The sequence below is a fragment of the Vanellus vanellus genome, assembly GCF_965231255.1.
Source record: "Vanellus vanellus genome assembly, chromosome: 5".
Lineage (NCBI taxonomy): Eukaryota > Metazoa > Chordata > Aves > Charadriiformes > Charadriidae > Vanellus > Vanellus vanellus.
Genome location: NC_138910.1, coordinates 80,922,207 through 80,946,689, shown reverse-complemented (window position 1 = coordinate 80,946,689; position 24,483 = coordinate 80,922,207). Strand labels below are relative to the sequence as shown.

Below are 24,483 nucleotides of genomic sequence, written 5' to 3'. Positions count from 1 at the left end.
CAGGAAGCTCCCGAACTAGGCTTTGGTGGTTTGGACACGTTCATTTTCATGGTCCGAAACAAAAAAAAGACAAAGAAACCTGTAGGAATGAAAAATCCATTGGAGATGATGGAACTAAGGGTGTTCATCTACAATAGCGCATCTGGCAGCTCCCACTGGGAATGAGGATGGAAGCTGTGCCCTGGGGCTTTAGAGGACTATGGTCTTGCTAAAGCAAAATTATAAGAAAGAAATCTCTTTCCCAAGGGGAGTGGGCTTCTAGTAGGTAGTGCGTGTTTTTTGTTGGGTTTTTTTTGGGTGTTTTTAAAAGATAAATTAATTTTTTTCAATATATAGCCATCCTGCATATAAAAGCTGCTGCTTTCAGAAAAAGGCTTTCAAGTAGCTTGTGAAATAGTAACTAGTAATAAAAAAAATAATTATTTGAAGACTGCGTTAGTGGTCACTCTCATTAATGTATTAAACTGGTAGCATTAAGGTCAGGAAAGAGGGAGGTAGAAAAGAGAACCTTCATACTGCAATAAATATATATTTATAAATAAGTATATATAATGGTATTCGGCTTCTCGGTGTTCTAGTTGGAAAAGCTCGGTCTGTCCGATGATAAATTAGCTTGTTTATCCCTATCCTGCTGTTGGTTAGTGTAATGAAGCAGAAGTCCATTGTGTGTGCTCGTTGGGTAGTGATGGCTCCGCGCAGAAGGGGGTAATTGAGTAGAAAAGCAGAATGCTCCTGGTGCCTGGGAGAAGTTAACACCACATGAGGTCAGTAGGATTCAAGCTTTAATCAATGTAGACACAATGCAATTGAGATTTTCTAAAGGGCTTGTTTATAGTGCAGGAGCAAGGGTCAGTAGTTAATTTGAAATGCTGTAGGTGTTCTAGATGAGAAGGTACAAAATATATATCATAGAGGTGAGGATTCATGCGGGAGCAGAGGGGGATGTTAATTCTTGTAACGGGGCTGAATGCCTCATTTGCAGGAGTACGGAGGAGGGAGGAAGGAATTCTTTGAGGGCTTATTGCAGAAGCTTTATAAAGATCTGCTTAATTTATTGAAATTAATAAACTGAGCGATGGTGGCTCTTATGCAAATCTAGGCAGGCGTAATGTTGTAAAATGAAAATATTGAAAAATTGAGCTCACTTATTTCATAATAGAATCACAGAATGGTTTGGGTTGGAAGGGACCTTGAAGATCATCCAGTGCCACCCCCTGCCCCAGGCAGGGACACCTCCCCCCAGCCCAGGTTGCTCCCAGCCCCGTCCAACCCGGCCTTGAACACCTCCAGGGATGGGGCAGCCACAGCTCCTCGGGGCACCCTGCGCCAGGGGCTCACCGCCCCTATGGTCAAGAATTCCTTCCTAATATCTCATCTAAATCTCCTCTCTTTCAGTTTGAAGCCATTCCCCCTCATCCTATCGCTACATGCCCTTGTAAAAAGTCCCTCTCCAGCTTTCTTGTAGGTGCCCTTCAGATATTTTTTTTTTTTTTATTAACCTATGGATTTAAGCCTAAACACAGAGAAACAGTGTTTTCCTCTGAGGAATAGTTCCTGAGGTCAAGCCCCTTTAGAGGTGGAAAGGGAAGCTGCTTACTGCTGTACTAGGGAGATGCTAAAGCTCTCAAGCCTTGAACTGGGGCTTCAAGAATTTAAAAAAATCATAATTAAAAAAGAGCTCTGCAGCTGCTCAGCGCTATTTGCTAACAGCTTTCAGGGTAAGTCTGGTGGGCTGCGAATGGCGCTGGGGTTCGTCTAAATCGGGTTTCTCTGTTCCATTGGCCCTCGGCTATCCCCCCCGGGCTTCGTGGGAGAGGTAAGCCCAAGAGGGTAAAGGAACAAGTCTTCTCTGTGGCACAAAGATGTGGAAGGGTATTTATTAAAGATTGGTAGCTGTTTGGAGAAAGTAGGCTTGCTTTTCTTCTGTCCTTAAAGACCTAATGGTTTTGACTTTGTTTTTTAATCTTAGAAATTTGAAGGTGAAATGGCATTTTTCCCACGCTTAAAGATTCATTAAGGCTCGTGGCCACCAAAGGGCCTTCTTCCTCTACTGCTTTTTACTCTCTCTTTTTGTGTTTTTTGTCAACGAAGCTTTGGGCCCTGAGTTTGCTGTAGGGGCAGCCGAGCATCAGCTGTAAATGTCCCCAGAGGTGGGAGGGAGTCAGTTGGGTGGAGAAGAGCAGAAGTATCAGTGGGGGTGAGGGAAGAGGGAGACGTGGGACACCACACATAGGAGAACCGGGAGCTCTGGGGAAGACCCCGCTGTAGCTTTTTCCAAGTTGAAAAGTGAATGGTGTTGGTGGTCGTGTGGTGTCAGGTCCATACGACATGCTACCCGGCAGGCGCTGCATGCCGTCACCAAATACGCGGATTGTAAACGTGATTGCTGCTTGGCCGGGGAGAGGCTTCGCGTCGTGGGAGAGAGGAGGATTGCCCAGGGCCTCTCTGGGCGCAGGGTGGGATTTCGCAGAATGATACGGCTTTGTCAGCCTCATCTCCTGGGTTGCTGAATCAGCACTGAAGAGCTGGTTTGAGGGATGAAATGTGGCGGTTTGTTACAGGGCAAGGATGCAGAGAAGAGAGTGAAGAAAGTGGCGATTGTAGATCTGAAGAAGTGGAATATATTCCAACCTAAACCATTCTATGATATGTCCGTTGGGACTGTCGTGCGCACACGCGGGTCTGGCTGGCAGGCATCTCTACCGTGTGTGAACTCAACTTTGACCACTATATCGTAGCTCAATATTTAAAAATGGGGAAGAGGGGACAACAGGAGCAGCACATCAGCATCCCAGGAGCAGAATAAGGCCCTGAGACTCCTGCTCCGCCCTCCTGGCTGACCCTGCCGCGAGCAGGAGGTTGGACAAGAGGTCCCATCCCAGCCGGAGAAACCGGTTCCTCAGCATCACGCAGTGTTCTTCCCTTTCAACGGGTTCATGTTTAATATGCCTGCCAAGGAAGCATAATTCTGTAATATGAAACTCTTAACTATTGTTTGAAAAATTATGCCAGCAGAATCAAGGTTGGGATGCTGTGATTAATTGCTTAGTATTGTATCGATTGAGTGAAATGGGTGTTTACTTTCCAAGTAACCAAACTAGAAGGGTTAAGTCTCAACTAAAACTTGTCAACTCCTCCACCCCGCAAAATGTTCCACTTGTTTAATTTAATGGGCCACAGTATTGCACTCATCTTGAACTGAATTAAAACTTTCCCTACTGAGGATTTTTGGAAGCCAAACTTGGGAGCATGGTGGTAACGCAGATCTCGTGAAGTTCAACCAGGCCAAGTGCAGGGTCCTTGGCAATCCCAAGCCCAAATCCAGGCTGGGCGGGGAATGGCTGGAGAGCAGCCCTGAGGAGAAGGACTTGGGGGTGTTGGGGGATGAGGAGCTCCCCAGGAGCCGGCAATGTGCGCCGGCAGCCCAGAGAGCCCCCCGCCCCCCGGGCTGCATCCCCCGCAGCGTGGCCAGCAGGGCCAGGGGGGGATTGGGCCCCTCTGCTGCGCTCTGCTCTGGGGAGACCCCCCCGCAGTGCTGCCTCCAGCTCGGGGGGGTCCCCACAGCAGAAGGCCCCGGAGCTGTTGGAGCGGGGCCAGAGGGGGCCCCGGAGCTGCTGGGAGGGCTGGAGCCCCTCTGCTGGGAGGACAGGCTGGGAGAGGTGGGGGGGTCAGCCTGGAGAAGAGAAGGCTGCGGGGAGACCTCAGAGCCCCTTCCAGTGCCTAAAGGGGCTCCAGGAGAGCTGGGGGGGGACTTTTTACAAGGGCATGGAGTGATAGGAGAAGGGGGGGAATGGCTTCAAACTGGAAGAGGGGAGATTTAGATGAGATATTGGGAAATTTTTCACTGTGAGGGTGGTGGCACAGGGTGCCCTGAGAAGCTGTGGCTGCCCCATCCCTGGAGGTGTTCAAGGCCGGGTTGGACGGGGCTGGGAGCAACCTGGGCTGGGGGGAGGTGTCCCTGGCCGGGACAGGGGGGTGGAATGAGATGATCTTTAAGGTCCCTTCCAGCCTAAACCATTCTGTTATTCCAGGATCTAAGCCAGTGGCTCAAGAAAGCAAGACAGGAGTGACGGACAGGCCTGGATCCCCCGCTCCCTTCAGAGTACCCTGCTATTTACCAGTTTGCTGGGTATTTGTGGCAGGATGCTCAGGTTCTTCAGCAAACACTGTAGGGTTCTACTGTGGAGGATGTAGGGGGCCAGAAGCAGTGTTGGATGGCTCGGGGTGTCCTGCCATGTGATGGGTGACTTCAGGTGTTTGCCTCCTGTGTTTAGTCTATGTGAAGTGAAAGAATTTTGATTCCGGGTGAGATGTAGGAGAGAAATCCTCTTTACCTTGGCAATGGGGATGGTCACCAGTGCTGAGAAACCAATTCATGATATCTTTTGCTGAATCAGGTCATAAGATCTTTGACATCTCTGGCCTGTAGATAAGAAATATGCTGAGATGTCTCCTTCAGACCCTCTTATCTGGAGTTATTCTATAATGCTGTCATCTCCAGGTGAAACCCCTGCCAGTTCAACACAAGTCTGAGTAGTTTTGGATCATTCCAAACGGAAAGCAATTCAACTTCTGTCCATCCCTCCCACACTCAATGCCTGTCTTCCTTTTAACTGCTGCTGTTTCTTGTGGACACAGCTTGAGAAAATCCATATGCCTGAGCCAAATACAATGGTACAATGCGCGTACCATTGCCTGTGTGGTACTTGCAATAAGAACCGTCAGAAAAATCTCATTGGAAATTATATTTAAGAGCTGTTTCAGTCTGTAAGACATAGCTGAAGTGGCTTTGAAAGCTCCTTGGAAGCCCTCCCTGGGAGGTGGTGACCACACTGCTGAAGGCATCAGCCTCGCCGGGGGGCTCTCTGGCTAAAACCATTGCAAGGAGCTGTTCTTCCTTGGCAGGGAACGGCAGGGTCTGCTGGGTCCCGTGGCATCTGGGATAACCTTGGGGCTTTTGCAGTGAGCCAGACACCTCCGAGGCTTCTTCTGGAGGAGATCATAGAATTGTCGAGGTTGGAAGGGATTTTTAAGATCATCATGTCCAACCGTTAACCCAACATTGCCAAAACCTCCTCTAACCCACGTCCCTCGGCACCACATCTGCCCACCTGTTAAATCCCTCCAGGGATGGCGACTCCACCACTGCCCCGGGCAGCCTGTGCCGGTGCTGGACAACCCTTTCCGTGAAGAAATTTCTCCCGATATCCACCCTAAACCTCTCCTGGCGCAACATGAGGCCATCCCCTCTTGTCCTATCTCCTGTTCTGTGGGAGCAGAGCCCGACCCCCCCTCGCTGCCCCCTCCTTTCAGGGAGCTGTAGAGAGCAAGAAGGTCTCCCCTCAGCCTCCTCTTCTCCAGGCTGAACCCCCCCAGGGCCCTCAGCCGCTCCTCACCAGACGTGTGCTCCAGACCCCTCACAGCTCCGTTGCCCTTCTCTGGACACGCTCCAGCGCCTCAATGGCCTTCTTGTGGTGAGGGGCCCAAAACTGAACACGGCACTCGAGGTGGGGCCTCACCAGTGCCGAGGACAGGGGGACGGTCACTGGCCCAGTCCTGCTGGCCACACTGTTCCTGATACAGGCCAGGGTGCTGGTGGCCTTCTTGGCCACCTGGGCACACTGCTGGTGGGAGGCTTCCCCGTTCCCCAGCAGAATAGGGGCTGGTCAACACGTACTTTTAAGGCAAATGTGTTTATAGCATATATACAACTGAGCTTCAAAGAGGCTAAACTGCATTCAGTCCCCAAACTAGTATGAAAACCGGTGAACTGCAAAAGAGAGGCTCCTCTGACTCTGCTGGTTCATGTCCGCGCTTGCCTGGGCTTTTAAGGAAGATTTAATGAAGGTTTGTCCCATCAGAGGTGAGGAGGGCTGTGGTGATGGCCACCTCCTGCCCGCATCCCATGGCCGCAGGCACGCCGGCTCTGTGGAGATGGTGGCTGTGGCTCTGAACGCGTTTGCTGTGAATCATCCCATCTCTAAACTCGTCCGGGGGAAGTTTTTTCTCTTTAAGTTGGGGGGTTGGAGGTATCCACCGAGGGTGCTCGCAGCTCCGCTGGCCACCTGCCGAGGGCTTTCGGCGTCGAGCATCATGGGGGTCGAACCCTTTGGGCGTAGGGGGGGCTCTGCCTAACGCCTGCTCGTGGTGCCCGGGCACCTTCTGGGGGAGGGGGGGGGGGGGGGGCTCCTGTGGGAGCTTCCCCCCGGAGAGCCGTGTTCCCCCCCGTCTTCTTCAAACCCCTCCGGATACGAGCCCCGCTCTGGGATACCCTGCGACCCCCCCGAATGGTACCTGCGTTACTGCCGCGCTTCTCATTGCGGCGCGCGGGCTGGAACAGGGGTTGAGGTTTATCCACTGTATTATGCACAAAAGTCCATTTAATTACTTACAGGCTGATGTATATCATTTAATACATAAAGCCGAAGCATCCACCAGCCCACAGGCAGGAACGGCTGAAAGCACAGCCTGCTTGGCACCGCGTTTTAACTGAAATCCCTCGGCGCTCGCTTTGTTTTGCATAGCACTTTGTAATACTGTTAGTTGACTTGGCTGCAGTTTCACAAAGCATTTTTTGGTTTTTTTTTTTTTTTTTTTTTTTCCACTTGGTTCAACACTCACTTGAATTTAATGGGACCGGAGCCAAGCGCGTAATGCAAGCCAAGCGCCGACGTTTGTTTGGTGTGCAGTTCCCGACAAGGAATATATATAGTAATTGTCTCTTGCTCCTCAAAGCTGTAGCTTTGGCAGAGGGGATGCTCGAGTTAGCGTGCCAAGTATTTAAAATCATAATCAGTCAGTGATGAAAACATGTATTTATGGCTATAACGAGTTGCATCAAAGCGAGAAACATTCGTCTTCTCTGTAGAAGTAACAATGTCTCCTAATTCAGAAATGCCTACTTTGAAATCACACAAAAATCTGTCGGAGTTCAAAGGCTCTGGGAGCTTGGCCTGAATGTCTGGCTTATTTCACAGCAATATTCCTAATATTCGCTTGCGGCCGCAGTTTTAGCCACGGTTACTAGGTTCGGCGTCGAGGCACGATAAAAGAATGTTGCGCCGATTTATGCCCTTACGGCGCGTCATTAAGGCGTTCTGTAAAGCCTGGACTTGCAGCTAGACTTCTTGTTCGGATTTTCTTTTTTATTTTATTTTTTGAATGCTTGGTTTTATTTCATTCTGCACTTTCTTTCTGGCATATCCACGATGTGTTCTTTTCCGGGGCTGCTGTACCGTATGAGCTTTCTGCGGTCCCCGGAGGAGGACTGCTGGATGCAGCGAGGGTTTGAGATGCGGCAGCGCTCCGTATGTGTGATGCTCTCAGGCTGCGGATTGACAGCGAGAGCAGCTACGAACCTGGAAATACTCCTGCTTGAGCAAATCCCTTTCAGCCCACTCTTTATGCCAGCGCTGCTGCAACTTTTCAGCTGGAAGCAACCTACTGCTGTCAAAAAAAAAAAAAAAAACACTTGAAAAAAAAAAAATGCAGTTTATAAACAACTGCTTTTTAATAACTTCCTCCCGACTGGCGCGTTGAGTCATCTCCCCCCCCCCCCCTCGGCCGTAGGAAGGAGCGCGGATGTCATCTTTCTGACGAGGTGGCACCTTCGTGACGATGCTCCGCAGAGTTGCTGGCGGGGATCCCACAGAGCAAGGAGAGCTGCTGGTGTGATGCTCGGTGGCCAAATGCCACGGCGGCGGCCGGCTCTGAATCATCCGGGTGTGGGGGTGTCGGGGAGCGCTCAGCCGCCGCGGCCCCGGCCGGGTGGGTGTTGCTCAGGTTCGGTTTCTTTTTTTCTCATTGAAATACTGACGGTTCGTAGGTAGGGTGCTATTGCGTGCTGCTGGAGGGTTTTTTGGGGGGGACTGTGATCTGTCGGGGAAGTCCTGGACCTTCTGTCAGAATGAGGATGGTGACAACGTGGCTCCAATTTTACGGGGCCGCCCCGGCGTCTTTTCCCTGGAGACTTTGACATTAAGTTTTCTCTTATCCTATATACCTGTATATCTATTATTCTACGTGCTACCTCTGTTTTAACTCATAGTATAGGAACATTTCAATGCTCATCACTCGCATCAGAGCATTTTTACATTATTACATTATTTTTTTACATTATTAGGTTAAATTTACACTTAAATTTTTGAATTTCGAGCCATATTTTCATTTTAAAAAGGGCTGGATAGTTTGGGGCTTTTCCATAAACATCATTTCACAAACTTGTATTACAGAACTTCAGTTTCTTCAAATTCTAGTGAAAATAGAAATCAAGAAAACTCTTTTCTGGCAGCTTAAAAAGAAAGAGTTAACCTGTCCCATCTGCTTCCCAAAACCTGTCAAGCTGGAAGAGATTCATTACAGCGTGTCCAATGGTACCTTCCTGGTGATACTTCAGAAAATAGGACAGTTCTGGTTTAATTGCAGTGAAATGTATTGGACGTTAAAATGTGTTGAGGTGGTTGTTGTGCAAAAAAAAAAAAACCCAACTTAATCCTATGACAAAATAGGAGTAGATCCGTAAGGGACGGGGGAATTACCGACTTTCTGGTCGCTTGGCTTTCTGACCCGTGGAAGCCCCTGGGATCATAGTGGGGAGATGAGGAACTAGAGCATCATCTCCAGCTCTGCTCGTCCCTGTGGTTTGCCAGTTCCGTGATGCATTAAAATAGCATTAAAATATTTATTTCCCAAATGATATTTGAAACGGGGCAGAACCACTGTCATAAGAATTCTTTGCATGCAAGGACTATGTTGGAAATGCATTTGAGTTTTTAAAAGCCTTTTCTTTCTCGCAGATTTGAAGGTGGTTTATGCTGAAATTCTGGCTGAAGGTGGAATGGATTTTTTTTTTTTTTTTCCTGCTTGCATCCCTATTTGTACTTCCGAGTTTCTCGTCGAGGAAAGAGCAGTATAATCCTCCATCACTTTAATTATCTCATCGGGGCTGTTCTACACTGTGGGTGTCTTGTGCACGTGCACAAAGCCTCGTCGCTTGCGGGGGCAGTGCAGAATTTGGGGAGCATTTCAGAGCCAACTTCAGCTGCTTTTCTCCCAATATCTCAAAAAAAAAAAAAAAACCACAACCCCAAACCCTGGGGCTACAGGAAAGAGAGAGGGATCTTTGGTTGTAATAGTCATTAGTTCACACTTGACTTGCGGCAAAAGGAAGAAGCACCTTCGTGCAAAGTGTTGCTCTACAGTTAGCAGCGGCGGGTGAGCGAGGATCTGCGGAGCATCGCAGGGGCGGCCGCTTACCCCGTGTTCTCCACGCAGGGAGTTCTGGCCGGGCTGAGACGGTTCCCACAGCGGGTGTGCAGACAGCAGGTGGTGGTGGTGGTGGCCCTGGGCTGGGTTAGGTGCTGAGTGGTGCTGGTCCCTCCCTTTACAAGGCTTCAGCCTAACTTCTTAAAATCATAGAACGGTTTAGATTGGAAGGGACCTTGAAGACCACCCAGTGCCACCCCCTGCCCTGGGCAGGGCCACCTCCCCCCAGCCCAGGTTGCTCCCAGCCCCGTCCAACCCGGCCTTGAACACCCCCAGGGATGGGGCAGCCACAGCTTCTCGGGGCACCCTGCGCCAGGGGCTCACCGCCCCCACAGCCGAGAATTTCTTCCTCATACCTCATCTAAATCTCCCCTCTTTCCAGTAACTTGCATCCCTTGTTTGAGCACGCGCCGCAGCAGCTGTGTGACGGAGGTAGGACCGGCTCCGCTAGCAGTGTGATTTGAGAAGCAGTAAAAAGTACTGGTAGTCCCCATCCCTGGAGGTATCTAAGGGTGGTGTAGATATAGTGCTCAGGGACATGGGTTAGTGGTGGGCTTGGCAGTGTGAGGTTAATGATTAGACTACATGATCTTACAGGTCTTTGCCAACCTAGGAGATTCTGTGATTCTTTCAGAACAGCACTGCCGCCTCCAACAGCGATGGCAAAAATCCACGAATACGGTCTACCGGTGATGGTGCCCATGGGTGGTAACCTCACAGGATAGAAACTCTTTTGCATTTAGCTTGGTTTTCCAAAGGTGTTTTGCTCACCTTACTAATTTGAGCTATGTTGGGATGAGGATGTACCTCCACGTAAAGAAGGAGTGGGAGGTGGAGCCAGTGCTCGTGCCATGCCGCCGTGAGGCTCATCCCCGTGGAAGATGAGACAGTTGTGGCACAGGGAGGGTTGCACCACCTTCTTCACTTGGCGTGCTCCAAACCAGATCACTGGTGGGCCTGAAAGTATGGAACAATTAATGCAGCAATGTCCAGTTTATCAGTGCTGGGAGCTTTTAATTTCCCTAATGTTTAAGAAAAAAATAAAATTGTGTGATTCAGCAGTGAGAAAGCCGTCCTGCCCACGGACACGTGTGGCTGTGCGTGGTTCAGATCACTGCGGTGAGCCGTGTCCCGCTCCACGCCACCACGAGGTCTGGGGTTAGTTCATCTCTCCGGGTTTGTGATCTCCACATGCATACACTACGAGAGTGTACGCAAAGAAAAAGATGCCAGAAACTTTCCGTGTGATTCCGGTGTAACTGAGGTATCTGAGACTGAACTGGCAGATTCCTGCTGCTTCAGCTAATCCTAATTTGACCCCACTACAAAGTCAGTAATATGTCTGTCGACGCAATAAACTTAATTACTTAACTGCAAGATCAAGGAGCTGTGAAGGAGAATCATTTGATGCATTTGTTTTAAATTGCCTTCAAATAGTTGAAGGGGGAGGGCTGCGTATTTTGATGGGGAAACCACTACGTGAGATATCTGAAGGTGCTAAAAATGTGGTTCTCTTCCATTTGCAGCTCCCAGCCCCACTACGGCTGTTCCGTACATGTCGGTGAAGTGCATTGATGTCAGAAAAAACCACCACAAAACCAAGTGGCTCATGCCCTGGGGACCCAACCACTGCGAGAAGCTCAAAGACTTCGACGAGGCGGTGAGCAGGCAGATCGAAGCCAACGACATCGTGTTCGCCGTGCACATCCCCCTCCCCAGCAAGGAGATGAGCCCCTGGTTCCAGTTCATGCTTTTCATCATGCAGCTGGACATCGCCTTCAAGATGGACAACGACCTCAGTAAGTCACTCCCCATCGTTCGTGACGTGCTGACTGTGGTCTGATTTCCCAATGTGTTTCTCTTCAAGTTGCTTTTATCCCGCACGGTGTGTTAACTGCTGCTGTGCCTCCGGACAGCGAGGTCATACAGGAGCACGTTCTGAAGGTGGGACTTGGGAGTCATATAATCACAGAATGGTTTGGGTTGGAAGGGACCATGAAGATCATCCCCCATGGGTGGACACCTCCCCCCAGCCCAGGTTGCTCCCAGCCCCGTCCAACCCGGCCTTGAACACCTCCAGGGATGGGGCAGCCACAGCTCCTCGGGGCACCCTGCGCCAGGGGCTCACCGCCCCCACAGGAGAGAATTTCTTCCTCATATCTCATCTAAATCTCCCCTCTTCCAGTTTGATGCCATTCACCCTCATCCTATCGCTCCATGCCCTTGTAAAAAGTCCCTCCCCAGCTCTCCTGGAGCCCCTTTAGGCACTGGAAGGGGCTCTCAGGTCTCCCCGGAGCCTTCTCTTCTCCAGGCTGACCCCCCCCACCTCTCCCAGCCTGTCCTCCCAGCAGAGGGGCTCCAGCCCTCCCAGCATCTCCGGGGCCTCCTCTGGCCCCGCTCCAACAGCTCCGGGGCCTTCTGCTGTGGGGACCCCCCGAGCTGGAGGCAGCACTGCGGGGGGGTCTCCCCAGAGCAGAGCGCAGCAGAGGGGCCCAATCCCCCCCTGGCCCTGCTGGCCACGCTGCGGGGGATGCAGCCCGGGGGGCGGGGGGCTCTCTGGGCTGCCGGCGCACATCGCCGGCTCATGGGGAGCTCCTCGTCCCCCAATGATAAAAGAATGTACGACAAAAAGTGAGGCCATACAGTTGCTCTGTCCACCCGGTGATGGGCTGCGCAGCCCGTCCCGAGCGGCGATCGCGGATCCCTGCCCCCCGGCCAGCCCCGTTTATATACCGAGCATGGCGTCTGTGGTACGGAATATTCCTTGGGCCAGCCTGTCCTGTCTGTGCTCCATCTCCGCTTCTATGGGAAGCTGAAAAAGTCCGTGACTTAATGTAAACATTACTTAACGCATATTGGTTTGGTTGTTGCTATCAAATTATTCTCACGCTAAATCTAAAACACAGCAGCTACTGGGAAGAAAATTAACTATCCCACCTGCAACCAGGACAGAGCCAAAGCACTCTGTAAATGAAATTACGGATCCGTAAGTTTACATGAGGAGTTTATAAGAAGGAATGCTCAGGTCTGAGTTCTTAAACGCACGCTCTCCCTCGGGCACCAGTTGTAGAAGAGTTGATGTTTATTTACTGAGCTTTTGTCGTAATAACAACAACTTTAACTTCTTCAGTTTGAGGTTGGTTGTTGGTGAACTGAAATAGTTGCCCTACCTTCTGTCGACCGTTGAGAGCGCTGTGTTTTCCAGGGTTTGATACGTGCTGACGGAAAGTACCTTCTTGGCCTTGAAACTACGGTGGTTTAACTGGGAAACTGTCTAGGCACAGGAACCGTGGAAGAAGCTGTCTTAGTGGGATGCACCCTTAGTACCGGGAAGAAGATAAAATATGAAGGGGGAAAACCAAACCAACCAACCAACCAACCAAAGAAACAAAAAAAAAAAACCCCAAACCCCCAAACTCTAATGTAACCCTGCAAAAAAATCTGCAAAATGGTGTTGGGAGCAGCGAGGGCAAGGTTGATCTGCCCCTCACTGAAAGAAGAGTTGTACCTGGGTTTGTGTGTTTTAAAGTTTTTTTGGGAAGAATCTCTCCCTCTAACGCCTATAACCTGACAACGGCTAAACAATTTCCTTTCCAAAGCCATCTGGGGCTTCTGCAGCTCTTTCTCTGGCTCAGCCTGTCCTTGGTGTGGCTCCGGTGTTCCCGTGACCGTGTGGTGGATCAGCTCGGGGAGCAGATCTCTCCCAGAACCCGGGCTGGGGACCAGCGGTGCGGGGGCCATGCCAGCCTGTGTCCCCGGGGACGGCAGGAGGTCGCCAGAGATCTGCTGAACCTTTCAGGGCAGCTTTACCTTTCCTTTACTGCCTCGCCTGCTCGGCGTCGACCTGCTCCTTCCTAGTCATTTGGTGTATCGGCATTAAGATAAGTTAAAATGAGATTGTATAAAGCCTACGTGTGTGTTCTTAACCCTATAATTATCTCTAAAATACGGAGAGAGCAGCTTTGTGACTTTATTAAGGCCTCACTCGGCTTCTTAGACTTCAGTAGGTGATTGCGTTTAGAGAAATAACACTTTGTTCTGAGCCTTTTAAAGTCAAACAGCTGAGCTGGAGGCAGGAACTGGCTGAGCACCTTGAGCGGGTGGCCAAAGTGTTAAATAAGCTTTTGAGAGTGTTTCTCCTGCACTAGCAGAGAGCCTTTTCTTCAGGTCGTTATTTGTGCGGTTCCGTCCCCAGGTTCTTCAAAGGTGGGAGCTTTTTTCTCAGATTGAAAAGCAGAAAAGCTTGTCTCGGGCCACCCTCTGGTGGGTTTGGGGGTGAACCCGACCCCTTCTGCAACTGGGAGGGACTCGGCCTCTGGGCGCTGTCAGTTCAGTGGCTGCTGCTGCTCTTTGTGAGCTGAGGGACCTGAATCCTTCTTGTGGTGGGAGCTTATTTCATTGAATCATGGAATGGTTTGGGTTGGAAGGGACCTTAAAGACCACCCAGTGCCACCCCCTGCCCCGGGCAGGGCCACCTCCCCCCAGCCCAGGTTGCTCCCAGCCCCGTCCAACCCGGCCTTGAACACCTCCAGGGATGGGGCAGCCACAGCTTCTCGGGGCACCCTGCGCCAGGGGCTCACCGCCCCCACAGCCAACAATTTCTTCCCAATATCTCATCTCAATCTGCCCTCTTCCAGTTTGAAGCCCTTCCCCCTCGTTCTGTCACTCCATGCCCTTGTCAAAAGTCCCTCCCCAGCTCTCCTGTAGGCCCTCTTTAGGGGGGCACGTCTTGAAGGTTTTCTTTTCCTTGACTGAAGAAAGTATTTTAAACCATGATTTTCCTACACTTCGTGGCAAGCTGAAGGCAGATGTCAATGAAGCGTAAAATCTAAGAAACTACTGAGGAGCGTATTTCTTGCTCGCTAGCTTGTGTGGTCACAGATTTAAAAAAAAATAAAAATAAATGTCCTTACGACGAAATAATTGCATATGCGTCTGTGTATCTTGCCGCTAACTTTGTATTAGTATTAAGAGCTTCATTGATCAGGTAATTGGAGTCAGCTCCTCAAAAGAAGCAGGACTTAAGATGTGAAATAACCTCATTTCTTCTTTTAAATCGACCATCTGAGTTTCTTCTCTCGGGCTTTAATCCGAGACCTCAAAGCCAGCAGTTAACGCCAGCAGGGGCTGGTGCCAGCCCGGGGACGGCTCCTGGAAGGCATCGCAGCTGATAAAGCCCCAGCCAGTCGCCGTCGTAATGACTGGAGGAATTTCCTGGATGGTCATCCGGGAAAGCGGCACCACCTGGGGACCGCAAATGCTCTTCTCTCCCGAAGAAGCCCGGGAAACACCTCTGTCTCCTGAACCCCACAGCACGGTCCAAAGGCAGTACCAGGCAGTGCGAGCCCGTGCGGGGTCACAGCATCCCAGACTGGTCAGGGCTGGAAGGGCCCTCTGGAGCTCCCCCGGCGCCACCCCCCGCCAGAGCAGGGGCACCTCCAGCAGTGGCACAGGACACCTCCAGGCGGGTTTGGAGTGGCTCCAGAGGGGGAGACTCCCCCCCTCTCTGGGCAGCTGTGCCAGTGCTCTGCCGCCCCCACAGGAGAGAAGTCCCTCCTCAGGTTGAGATGGAACTGCCTATGGTCAAGTTTGTGCCCGTTCCCTCTTCTCCTTGCTTCCTTCGCGGTCTGCACCGGGGATGCTGCTGAGCCGCATCTCAAACTGTCCCCTGCTCTGCACCGGTTGTCCTCGTCCCCCACCATCCCTAAGTGAGGCCAACGCACAGAAGAACTTGCATCTTCCTCGGTGCGCGGGGTTTTTCCAGGGCTGCCAGCTGCCGCAGCGCTTCTGGAAGAGGGATGGAGCGAAGCTGCCCAGGGATGGACGTCACGGTGCTTCCCCTCGCCTCCAGAGCCGGAGCCAGGGCTGTGTCAGCCGGTGAGGGCTCTCCCGGGGCACAGCCGCCCGCAGCCCGAGAGGGCTCTTCACCCTTCGGAGGAGGAACCAGCCTTAATCCCGTTCCCCTTGGGAACTGGCCCTGGGCTTGCCTTATGCAGATGTTTAGAAATGTTTTTTGAAATGCAGATGTTCTCGAAGTGCAGATGTCCAAGTGTTTCCGTGTCCAAGCTTTTTTGACGCATTGTGTATTCAGTTATTAAAAAAAAAAACCTTTCCAGAACAGGGAAAGGCGGCGGCCAGAGAAATGAGATGAAGTTGTCTTAAACTCGCCCGTACCTCAACGGCCAAAGCTGCGATGGGAAAGTTTAGTTCCGCTGCTCAGGACAGCAACGCCGGCAAGCAGGACGCGCTCCCGCCGGGATGCGGGATGCTCTGCTGCTCGCAGGGACTGCAGGAAGCCAACGGTCGGTGTAAGCAGCGCCGGCCGCCCTCCAGCGCTCGCACAGCCGCATCCCACCAGAGCAGCGGCCATCCTCTGGTTTCCAGCCCCAAGAAATCTCCTGCGCGCACAAGGCTGCTTTCGAAGCCAAAGCGTTACGCCGTTACTGCGCGATGAGGTCTGCTTCCCGTCCTTGGGTTTGAGGAACACCTTCCAGGGGAGGGATGAAGGCCGTTCGGCTCAGTGAGGAGTGTTCTCCCCAATAGCAGCTGCCCTCGGAAGGACAGTCCCTGCTCCCAAAGAGGACGGTGGCCGAGCCGGCTCCGGGAGCCACTGCTCCTTCCCCCGCAGAGCAGCCCCGCAGCCATCCGTGGCCGGGGCCACTGGTAGCCAGTGTGCACGTCCCCGTTCCTGGGCAGGTTAGGTCATCATCTCTCTGCTCCCTGCGCATCAGATGCGCTTTAAAAATTCATCCCTGCTTTGCTTTAGTTGTTGCTTGTTGGCACATCCTGCTGCCGGGCCCTCACGGGTGGGATACCTTGGAGAAGGGTGGGAGGATGTGCTTGTGAGCTTGGAGGGGTTTTTGTCTTTATTTTATTTATTTGGGGGGGGGAGAGCTGGGCTGCTGCCATGGGTCTGGGCCGTTTGCGTTTGGCAAGCTGCGGTGTTCTTAACAGGGAACATCAGTCCTTCTCTCTGGGCTGCTTGGCAGCACGAGCTTCTGCGTGCCAAGAAATAATTCACCGGTATCCGTCCTTGGCCGGAGCAGGCACCTGGGGGCTGCTCGCCCCCGGGCCTTCGGGAGCCCCCCGGAGACGGGCTCGCGGCTTTCCCGCCTCAGTTTCACCTTGTGGAAAAGCAAACCTGGAATTGCTGAATACTGAATTTACGTTGAGGAATGCAGCGTCCCCGGAGGAGCGCGGAGCGATGGTTGCACTGTGCTGGGCGTTGGATAACGCCGCCTCTACTTACCAGTAACGCTATGGAGGAGTCTTTACAAATTTCCAGTCTGAAAAAAACATCTTGTTTTCTTCTCTTTTTATTTCCAGTGAACTTAAAGTGTTAGTGAGCGAGAACGACTTCTGGTTTCTTTGCAGTTGGAAAGCAGTTGTGTACTACAGGCGGGCGGCTGCAGGCTGCTCTTCAAATTCATCCAATTTTGGTCTCTCTGGTAGGTTTTGTAATTTCAGATAGCTGGTGAAGCGTGGAAGTGTAACGCAAATAATTCTAGCATTTCTTCGGTTCGCTTGCACGCGCTGCTTTCCAGACAGCTGTATTAGTGTGTGCAGGTGGCACAGAGCCATCTTCCGAAACAACTTCTCTATTTTTAGGCTATTGTAACGGGAGTGAAGATATCCGCCGCTAATATCGCGCGATGAAGCGAATCGTGGAAAAGATTTTGGGCGCTGGAGGTCTGGTGGTAAAAGGCCAATGTGAAAAAATAATCTGTTGGCGGTGCTCGGAGCATGAGAGGGACTGGGGGGGGGGTCCCTCGCCGGGGGGGAGGTCACGGCTCTGACCTGCTGTGGAGCATCTCGCAGCCCTGCGAGGGGAGAGTCCCTGCAAAAGCTCAGCGCTGGGAACCCAACCCCGTCGAGAGCCCGTCTTCTCCTCGTTGGTCATCCCTGGAACGCGTGATCATCTATCTAAACCCGTCTTATTTCTGTAGGGTTTTTAATGTAATCCTCTGATGCTGCTGAGGTTGTCACTCGGCACTTGAGCTGCTAATATCAAAAGTGCTTTACCAGGCTCCAAACTATCTACGAGATCTGTGAAGGGAAAGTGAACCTGGCGCCACGAGGAGATGCTCTGACACGGTCCTTGCAAGGTGAACGTTCCTGGCACGGGCAGTTTCATCTCTTGGTACTGAATAAGACGGTTTTCGATTTAGCTATTTCTACCTTTTCCTGTTGGGAAACTCTGGAGAATCTTGATTAACGTGCATGGAGGAACTGAATAATTGCTTTCCTCGCACATGTTGGCATCTGGGAAGCTGAGCGCAGGTTTGCAGTAGTTTTTTCTCTCCCTTTCTTGCACGTGTTCTTCCTCTTCTGCTGGGCCTCAGCCTTGAATAATTCAAATACTTTATTCTCTGTCAGCACTTCCAGAAGTAAAAACTGCCTCGACTACGTCTCTTGCCTCCTGCTCACTTCTCCAATCTGCTTTTTTGATGGTAAATAACACGGTTTTAAAACACCTTTTCTTTTATCTTGAAGCCAAGCATGGTGGGGGTCCACCTCTTCTCACTAGTAACAGGCGATGGGACAAGAGGAAACGGCCTCACGTTGCCCCAGGGGAGGTTTAGGGTGGATGTTGGGAGAAATTTCTTCACGGAAAGGGCTGCCCAGCACCAGCACAGGCTGCCCAGGGACGTGGTGGAGTCGCCATCCCTGGAGGTGTTTAACGATGGGCAGACGTGGTGCTGAGGGATGTGGGTTAGTGGTGGGCTTGGCAGTGTGGGGTTGATGGCTGGGCTTGATGGTCTTCAAGGTCCCTTCCAACCCAGACAATCTGATGATTCTATGATTCTCCGAGCTGCCGGTTCTCTCCTGAAATACATATATGTGTGTGTATATATGTACATATACATACATACATATGTATTTTACGTTGACGGTCTTGAAGGGTCTTTGTACGAAACTCTGTTCTAATGGGAGGTGTTACCCCGACGCAAAGACTGATGGAAATTCAGAGGGAGATTCTAAGCCGTTGGTCTGGAAAGGCGCACGCTGCTATTATCTCCTGCCTTCTGCTTTTCATATGCGATGGCAGCAGCAACATTTGGATTACAAAGATGAAATAATGAAAACTGGTTTTGTGGGATTTCATCCCGAGCATTCCAGTTGGTTTTATGGCTTCTGAAATGAAGTTCGTAGTTCTCTTTAGCCGGGCCAAGTTCAACCTTATGTTCCCATTTATCTGTTTTGCTGGTCTTCTAAATAGCGGATCTGAGATGGCAAATTCATGTTGCATGGAAACCTAACTAACGGCTGTTGTGGAAAGGAACTCGGTATCAATCTGGATGGTGTAGCTCACACGTGCAAGGAAAAAGAAAAAAGAAAAAGCTCAGAAAAATCTTGATGCATCCACATCAGATGCATAACAGAGCCACTTCCAAACGCTATAAATAGCAAGTCTAAACCACAGATACCATCCACGCCCCTTCCCAGCGTTTTGGAGGAGTGTGCCACCACGTATTCCCAACAAATATATAACTCAAAAAGATGACAAATATATGGGACGCGCAGCACTTGAGAGACTCCTGCTTACTCGTAGACACGAAGCACTCTCCTGTCAGAATTATGAAGACCGGATTTTTTTCAGAGCTGAACTTCAAAGCTCATCAAGTATTGATGTGTCTGTGCAGCCCGTTCCCAGAGCCGGCAAGCCCTGTTGTCATACAGACAGTTTCTTTCACCGTGAGGGTGGTGAGGCACTGGGACAGGTTGCCCAGAGAGGCTGTTGAGGCCCCATCCCTGGAGGTGTTCAAGGCCAGGCTGGACGTGGCCGTGGGCAACCTGGGCTGGGGGGAGGTGTCCCTGCCCATGGCAGGGGGGTTGGAGCTAGATGATCTTCCAGGTCCTTTCCAACCTAAACCATTCTATGACTATGATAAAAAAGCTACGGGCGTTGACATCGTGTGCGATGCCTTCTGCCTCTGTGCAGGGCAGAGCACATACGGTGTCTGCCTGTGCGGTGACGCAGCCCTGATGGAATGCGTGTGTCTGTCAGCTTGGGTCTGCAGAAGCATTTCTGACCTCCCAAGCTCAGGAGCGTGCCCCAGTGCGCTTCCAGGGAGCTTGCAAGCATGAGCTGTTTGCAGCAAGAGCATGGTACTTCGACACCAGCACGACAAGTGGTTCTGTAGCCATCTTCCAATGCTTCCCCATGGCGGGTGGTCCTGTGGCCATCTTCTAATGCTTCTCCGGAGTGGGTGGTTCTGTAGCCATCTTTCAATGCTTCTTTACAGCAGACGGTTCTGTAGCCATCTTCCAGTGCTTCTCCATGGTGGGTGTTTCTGTGGCCATCTTCCAGTGCTTCTCCATGGCGGGTAGTTCTGTAGCCATCTTCCAGTGCTTTTCCACAGTGGACGGTTCTGTAGCCATCTCCAGTGCTTCACCGTGGCAGGTGGTTCTGTAGCCATCTTCCAGTGCTTCTCTACAGTGGACGCTTCTGTAGCCATCTTCTAATACTTCTCCATTGCAGGTGGTTCTGTAGCCATCTTCTAATACTTCTCCATTGCAGGTGGTTCTGTAGCCATCTTCCAAAGCTTTTCCAACAGCTGTGGCTCTCAGATTTTGGTGATCTATGAAAAGAGGCTAGGTTGTAGCATGCACATGCTCGTGTCAGAATGTGTTCCTCTTTCAGAGTCTTGCCTGGGATCTGTGTGTGGTAAATAGGAGGATTTTGCATCTGGCAGAGCCGGTACAGACTTGCCTGGGGTTTTCAAAGCATGATTATGTGTTGCTGCTTGGCAGGCTTCAACTCTAACTCTTGATTTCATGAACTTGCTCAGTGATGGCACCTAAATAAGTCTGTTCCAGCCCATTTCCTTCTTGCAGCAATGACCTCTTGGCAGCATCCTAGCAAGGGCATATTTAAAAGCAGTTACACCCCATGCTGCTACTGTGAACGTGTCCAGGAGAGGATAAGCTGACTGTTTCCATGCAAATTTGATGTGGTCACCTTACCTGGGCATATAAACCCTGTGCGTGTTTACCGACGTGCAAGTTGGTGCTTCTGTAGAGGCAGAAACCAGCCAGTGTGGCTGTGGGGCGCGCGTGTGGACGGGAGGGCTTCAAAAGTCTTCTGTAGAAAGACTTAAACAATACATATAGAAAACGTCAACTCCATCATAATTTCTGAGGTTATAGGCCGTCCCGTTTTCCAGCGAGGCCAGCACAGCTGAACTTCAGGGTTTTATTTTCTTTTTAAAGGAACTTCGTGTATTGTTTCCTGGGAACCCTGGCTTATCTTTTAAGAGCAGAGGATGCTAGGAACGGGCAATTGTGAAGTGATTTGGGCTTTTGGTGATGCGTTTTGCCTTTTCCCAGCAGTGCCTTTCCCTGCCTCCTCCCTTCCCGTCCCACCCAAGGACCTCTGCGACCCTTCTTCTTTCTTTCATATAACATCTCTCCGGTAGATTCCATCTTTGTTAAGGCGCGCATTCTAGACCTTTTTATTCAAGATGTTGGGCTTCAGCGTTTAGGAATGGTGAATCTACAGCCGTAAGAAACCTAAGGTTATGTTGATAGATGACTTCTGCTATTGTATCTGAATTAACAAAATGTACTGTTAGTTGCATGGTTTCTCCTTTATACAGTTCATCTAACCGTATACAGCATATACAGCGGTATGCTTCATCTTTTTTTGTGGTTTTCTGTAACAAAACACTATTTCAATGTTGATTTAAAGCAAATCCTGTGATGCCGTATAGTTGTTTCCTGAAACGGAGGGACCTATGGCATAGCTTTGCGTTACCTGCAGAAAGTCTACGTTGAAGCCTGTCTTACTGTCCCTCTGCCAGCCTGCGGTGAAGAGGCTCCTGGTCGGCCTTTTGGCTTATTCTCTGTCTCTGCAGCTGTCTAGGTTCCAGTTTTATATGAATTATTGTTTCTAATGCTACATGAATAAATAATGCTCTTCACCCACAACCGTAACATAAGCTGTAAGTCATGACGTGTCAGAAAGATATCAGATCTTTACGGCCAGCAAAAATATTTGCTTCTCTACTAGAGAGGGGATAAATGTTTTGAAAAAGGTAATTTCATCTGTGTTGTTTGGAATGCAAAAATTTCCATTCCCCCCCGTAGCTGTGTGCCTCTCAGAGGTCCTTTTAGCGTCTAGAGGCTCTCCCACCCTTCCGATGTTCTGTACCATTCCTCTCTAACAAGCCTGATGTCTCCTTACTCTTGCAGAAGAAAACGCAGAAATTACCCTGGATGTGTCATTAGCATATCGCGATGACATGTTTGATGATTGGGAAGAAATAGCACACGCAATAGAGATCAGGAAGCTGAAATGCACCTTTGGCTCACCAAAAGTAAGGTGTTTTGATGACGCTGGAGGTGGGGAGGTGTGGGAGTGTGGTGGGACTTGTCCTCGTCCTTTCCTTCATGGCGCTTCTTAGAAGCTCTGAGTTGTTTGATCATAACTTTCAAATGTGTCACCTTTCTCTTGGCTCAAAATCTTTGACAACCTGATGAGCTCCACATGCAGGTGGTTCTGTTAGGTGGTACAAGAGAAGGGGATGAAGTCGAAGGTAGCCTTAAAACTGTAAGGAAGAAAAGGTGTAAGGTCAACACACGGATCCAGGGGCAAGCAGAATCGTCCTCTGCAGTTGTGATCAGGCTGGAACTTGAATGCTTTGAGATCTGTATAGCCCAAACCATCCTAGAGAAGTTGGACCTTTCCATCTTACGCTTCAGTGATGGAAAAAACCTTGTTCTTCAGGAGTAAATGAGGAGATAGCCCACCAGGGACACTGCAGCACTCAAAATACCTGGAGAGGTGGGGCAAGAGTTTCTTAAAATTACTTCTTAATGCCTCAAGCGACAAAGCTGAGGAGCAGAGAGCACAGCTAGCAGTGACAACAGAGCATCTTATTTAAATAACGATGTTTCTTTTTGTGCTGCGCACTGTAATTCCTGTGCTTAAATTAATCTGGGGTCTCTTTACCGTGCCATGCTTTTCAGCTGTGTCTTGTAGTCCCGTGGCACAGTCCCTTTCAGCAACGCACTCGTGTCTCCAGTAACACCTGTACTCTTCCATACAGCCACACGTACGCAGTAAATACATACGAGGTGCAGAGGAGAGTCTTGCTGGTAAAACAGGACTTAAGAAACTCCACATCAAGGCAGGTGTGAGGGGGCCGCGTATTTTGTTTTGGCTCAAGTTGTGCTTGCTGAGGGAGGAAGCTTGGATCCCAAAGTAGCCTTTCATCTTGAAAGGCTCCCTTGACTTTAAATATATTTAAAAGCCTGAGACATGAACCTCCCTGAGGGCAAACGCTATTGACTCAATGACCCAAAACAATCAAAAAAAATGTCCCCCAACTGCTGACGTTCTCCAGACTTGCACAGACTCTCCCCAGGCGAAGGTTGGAATTAGCAAACAGGCTCTCAGTGCTAGTAGTGGTCCCGCTGACTTTTGCAGACCCTCACCATGGAGGGCGTGCTGGTCCGTCCCAGGCTGACTGCCGTCTTGCTGCTCTGTGCCCTTTCGCTAGACCCTGGAGTCTGAAGGCCGTCACTACGACTGTGACTTCCTTCCCTTCATGGAGATCGGCAGCGTGGCCCACAAATACTACCTCATCAACATCCGCCTCCCCGTGAACGAGAGGAAGGGCATTAACGTGGGCATCGGGGAAATCAAGGATATCCGCCTCGTGGTAAGTGTCCGTCTGGCTTCTGTCCGGGATGTCTGCTCGGGGGCTGCTGCAGCTCCTTTCTTGATCTTCTCTTTGATCCACAGCAAGGTCCTACACTTCATCGCGTATAGCTCCTACCTGCAAATGTGGCTTTCCTCCTGCCCGAGGGCTGTCCTCGTTGACTGCTCTCTTCTGAGGAGCCCTCCCCAAGCCTTGAGCAGTGCCACCCTCCTGTCCTGTCCTGTGACCACCTCCAGAGCTGGGCTCTTCCCACGGCTCTGAGAGCTCCCCTGTGTCCTCTCCTCCCCACTGCAGTCTGGCTCGGGTGCAGGGTCCTCCACCTGATTAAGCCCTGTCTCTCACGGACAGGAGCTGAGGAGGAGCAGGGTTTAGGGGGGGACCTGCTCTGTCTTGGAGTTGGCCATGGTAGTGCAGATGTTTGGGACGGCTGTCAGCAGTCCCTGCTCCTGCCCTCCCCTGAGGCTTGGTGGCCCTGGGTGCTTTTCCCAGCTGGAAAACCTCCCACCGCCGTCCCTCTGAGCAGAAGCAGCGAGCCAGCCGGCTGTGGTGGCTGCAGACGGCGGTGGGAGGGCGTGTGTCTGGAGAAATGCATTCATTTGGCTGATGGGTTTCCCACCAGTGGTGACTTGGCTTCGTGAGTATCTTGTTACTTGTCTGAGAGCAATTCTGCCAGTTTTTTCCATGCTGCGTCAGAGTGCCCCTCTCTCGACTGCTCTCCACCTCGCAGTGGAAGCCGCGTGTCTCGGCATTTGTTTCCAGGACTTTGGAAGCCTCCTCAGATGGCCTGGGTGCTAAGTGGGCACCTGCTCCCTTTCCCGTGTTGGGCAAACCGTGTCTTTCAAAGAGTAGTTGCATCTCCGTGTACTCACGTGTACTGCCATGTACGCGCCGCTCCTGTCAGGAGAAGCACAGAGTAATGATGATAACCCCATACGGCTGTTGCATTCCATCTTCATTTTCCTTAGGGCATCCATCAAAACGGAGGCTTTACAAAAGTGTGGTTTGCCATGAAGACCTTCCTCACCCCCAGCATTTTAATTATCATGGTCTGGTACTGGAGACGGATCACGCTGATGACACGTGCTCCTGTCCTGCTGGAGAAGTGAGTAGGGGCTCGCGCGCCCGCTAAGGTGACCCTCAAGCAAGAGGACCCTTGACCAAGGTGGTTGCTGCTCCCAGGCAGAGCTCATGTTTGGGGAAACGGGGACGGTGGTCTTTTCTCTGTCCCCTCCCTCCACCCAGGCACACTGGGAGCAGGAGACATCCATAGCTTCTCTTTTCTTTCCCGCTAAACCCATAGAGAATGAGTAGCTGCATTTGCCCGCGGCTGCCCAGAGGGGCTTAGCCCCAGAGGGTTTGCTGGCAGGAGGTGACGCCCCACCGTCGTTGCCCAAACAGTGCCGGGTTTTCTTCTGTTGCTCTTCGTGCACAGCTTTGGCTTCTGGGGCTCTGTGTCCTTACCTTGCAAACTGGAAAGGGATGGTGTTTCTGCCTCTCCAGGGTCATCTTTGCTCTGGGAATCTCCATGACATTCATTAACATCCCCGTGGAG

General features: G+C 51.0%; 1 protein-coding gene across 1 annotated transcript in view; it reads left to right on the top strand.

The window, feature by feature from the left end:
• The window catches only part of WLS (Wnt ligand secretion mediator), a 41,076-nt gene that overhangs the window by 7,741 nt on the left and 8,852 nt on the right, over positions 1-24,483 (top strand). Inside the window, exons 2-6 of the mRNA XM_082483427.1 lie at positions 10,791-11,063; positions 21,460-21,584; positions 22,770-22,931; positions 23,897-24,033; positions 24,432-24,477. Of these exons, the coding sequence (XP_082339553.1) occupies positions 10,791-11,063; positions 21,460-21,584; positions 22,770-22,931; positions 23,897-24,033; positions 24,432-24,477 (743 nt within the window). The remainder of the gene's footprint in view (positions 1-10,790; positions 11,064-21,459; positions 21,585-22,769; positions 22,932-23,896; positions 24,034-24,431; positions 24,478-24,483) is intronic.